Source organism: Orycteropus afer, unplaced genomic scaffold (genome assembly GCF_000298275.1).
Source record: "Orycteropus afer afer isolate SDZICR_OR568_19922 unplaced genomic scaffold, OryAfe1.0 scaffold00360, whole genome shotgun sequence".
Classification (NCBI taxonomy): domain Eukaryota; kingdom Metazoa; phylum Chordata; class Mammalia; order Tubulidentata; family Orycteropodidae; genus Orycteropus; species Orycteropus afer.
The window spans coordinates 3,035,903-3,039,460 of record NW_006921947.1 but is presented as its reverse complement, the minus strand read 5'-3'; the positions used below and the strand labels follow the sequence as shown (position 1 = coordinate 3,039,460).

General features: G+C 43.8%; 1 protein-coding gene across 1 annotated transcript in view; it reads left to right on the top strand.

The window, feature by feature from the left end:
* VEGFD (vascular endothelial growth factor D) overlaps positions 1–3,558 on the top strand; it is a 44,016-nt gene that overhangs the window by 34,956 nt on the left and 5,502 nt on the right. The window contains exon 5 of the mRNA XM_007952846.1: positions 1,336–1,436. Within this exon, the coding sequence (XP_007951037.1) occupies positions 1,336–1,436 (101 nt within the window). The remainder of the gene's footprint in view (positions 1–1,335; positions 1,437–3,558) is intronic.

The window sequence follows — 3,558 nt, the reverse complement described above, 5'->3', positions numbered from 1 at the left end:
TCCAGTGGGCCGGGAACAGGAGGCAGAGCTGGACCCCAAGGTTGAGGGGCTTTCACCCAGCCCCTAGAGCCTGGCACTTTGAACTTGGACTTAAAGTCTCCAAATAGTAAGAATAAACTCCTGTTTGTTAAGGCCATCCCATTTGGGTTATATATTCTTGTCAGAGTGGCACTAGATAACCAGAACATTGTATAAATGAAACTCATCTCAAGCTGCTTAAATGTTCAAATCCTGAAACTGGGGGGATGAGGGATCCCAGGAATATTGGGGGAGGGGTAGAAATCTCAGTTTCTGACATTCTCTCGTAAGATGACCAAATGGAAAACTTTCGCTTTGAATTAAAATGACTTAAAATTAATTTGACTTTGAATTTTTCTTGAGAGTATTCTATGATTCCTCATAAGACAAATTATGACACCCTGAAGTACTCTGAAACTGAAGATAAGGATCATTGATTTGGAAGGAAAAAAAAAATTTAATATGGAGGAGCAAATTGAGGGCACATTACAAACACTGAATAAGAACATAAAGTAACTAAATTGGTTACTTGCATTTTGCAAAAGTGAATCCATGAGCAGTTTTGTGAGATTAGCAAGTAGAAGGGTGAACTGGTATGCTTAACAACATGGAGCCTGGGATCCCTGGGTGGTTAACGCAGTGGGCTGCTAACTGAAAGGTGGTTGGTGGTTGGAGTCCACCTAGAGGAACCTCCCAAGAAAGGCTTAGCCATCTACTTGCAGAAATCAGCCATTGCAAAGTCAATGGAGCAGTGCCTAAGGCACTTGACCACTAACCAGAAGACTGGAGGTTCAAACCCACTAGCCACTCCTCAGAAGGAAGGTTGGGCAATCTACTTCCATAGAGATATAGCCTCAGAAACCCAAGGAGGGGTCACTATGAGTCGGATCCAACTTGACGGCAGTGGATACACATGGGGTCGCTGTGAGTCAGAGTTGACAGTAAATGGTTCTGTAACATTGAGCCTGGAAGGCACACTGCCTCTCTTAAGCACAAAAGCTCTTATCTCCATTTCAAAGAAGATAATGCTTAGGTGCTACAAACCAACCATATTTACTTTTGGTAAATAAAGTCTGTTGACAACTATAATTTGCATAGTCTCTTAACATGTCTTGCGAAAAAGGTTATAACTTTCGCAAATTACAGTTTAGTTGCCAAAGATTTCCAAACAGATGATTCGTGATTGCCGAATTGCCATCCATGACTGTACAGGCAGTTCATAAGTGTCAGTTAACATTTCAAAAACGCATTCATTTTCCACCAAGATATATTACCCTGGAAAGCTTTGAAATCTGGTTCATTGTTTCCTTTTCCTAGATGTCCCCATTCCAAGAAATTCTGTCCTATCGACATGCTGTGGGATAGCAACAAATGTAAATGTGTTTTACGGGAGGAGAGTCCCCTCGGAGGAATGGAAGGTAATGACAGCAGTAGTCCCATAATACTAGTAATAACAACATTAACAACGAACATGCTTGTTACAGGCAATGCTGGAAGATAAGACTTTTCTGTGGAGTAACTCATATCATCCTCTCAACTCCCCTATTATTATTCCCTTTTTTACCGTTACAAAATGGACACACCAACTTGTCTAGTAATTTGCTGAAGGGCATGCAGCAAGGAGTGACAGAAGCAGTCAGATTCTGGAGCCTACTCTGCTATTAGTGACATTGTAAGCCCACCAATGCATCCCTCTACTTTATAATCTTACAGAAAAGCCCCAAGAGATGTATTGTGGTTGTCGTGTGCCACTGAGTTGACTCTGAGTCACAGCTACCCTATATGGCAGAGTAGGACTGCTCTGTAGGGTTTCTTTGTAATCTTTATGGAAGCAGATTGCTGGGTCTTTCTCTCATGAGGGGCTGGTAGGTTTGAACCACCGACATTTCGGTTAGCAGTCAAGTGCTTAACCATTGTGCCACCAAGGCTCCTCCAAAAAGATGAGAGCATCCAAAAATGTGGGATTTGAAAGGCAATCTTTAATGAAAGCCACTTCAGCACTGAACACTGGTCACCCACAGTTTACTACGCTATTCAAATAAAAGTATCACAGAACATAAAGCAATTTTGCACTGTTTGGGTTCTTTCAATGGTGTCCTGCAAAAACACACCAATAGTTGGAAAACACAATGGGGAATAAGAGAAAACTCCTTCTGAAAGTAGGGCAAAGTCAAAGCAAAACATGACTAGAGGAGTTGGGAACCGAGTGAGCTGGGCCATCATCATTGTTCATAACCCAGAATGCTACGATTGTTGGTGATGAACATTTGGTGGAAAACGAATGCATTTTTCATTCATTCCCCAAAGAACTTGACATGGTTCCCCTGAAAAAATTCACAAGGAATCATCTGTTTTGAACCTTGCTTTTTTATAAAAGCTATGAATGACAATGAGTTTTTTCTGAGTGACAGAGGAGCTCTGGTGGTACAGTGGTTAAAGCCTTTGACTGCTAACCAAAATGTTGGTGGTTCAAACCCACCAGCTGCTCTACAGGAGAAAGAGGTAGTGTGCTTCATCTTGGAAGCCTTGGGAACCCTATGGGGCAGTTCTACTCTGTCCTCTGGGGGCGCTGTGAGTCAGAATTGATTCCACGGCAGTGGGTTTAGTTTGGGCTTTGGTTCAGTAAAGACTGACAGCCTTGCAAACCGTTGGGGACAGTTTTACTCTGTCCTATAGGGCTGCTGAGTCAGAATCAACTTGATGGCAATGGGTTAGGAATGACAAGCAAGAAGCTTGATGATGAAACTGTGAAAGGTCTGTCCCAGAAATTATTAGTAAGCAATCTATTTCCTCTGCTTCTGTCTCTCAGCTTCCCTCTAACTGTCCCTGGAAGTGCAGCTCAGGCATTGAGAGCATCTTCAAGTCCACGTGGGGGCCCTGTTTGGTGCAAAGCTGCTAACTGAAAGGCTGGAAGTTCGAGTCTACCTAGAGTCACCTGGGAAGAAAGGCCTGGTGATCTCCTAGCAGTGATGGACTTGTGGGCATCATGCAGGAGCAGGCAACATTTCGTTCTGTTGCACGTAAAGTCTCCATTAGTCGGAACGGACTCAGTGTAAGCTAACACAACCCCTATAGGTAAAACCTGAACTAATGTTCTAGGGGTTGGCTGTCCCACACAGCAGTCACTGGACATATCTGGCTATTGAATTTTCTGAACCATCACGAGTCTGGATTGAGATGTAGTATGAGGGTAAGCCCCAGTGGTGCAGTGGTTAAGCGCCTGGCTGCTAACTGCAAGGTTGGGGGTTCAAACCCACCAGCTGCTTGTGGCAGTCTGCTTCCATAAAGATTACAGCCTTGGAAACCCTATGGAGCACACTTCCACTCTGCCACACATGGGGTCAGTGTGAGTCAGAGTCGACTCACCGGCATTTAATAAAAGAAAAAAGTCGTGTCATTTCCATGTCCGTGCAGATCTTGAGTATCCTCTACTTCAAGTGTTCAGCCACCCTGTGCTGGAATAACTCACCATCTACCGAGGCAACCCAGTGACTCTGTGCACTCTTGTTGCTAGTAAATGGTATTGAACCTAAGCGGCAC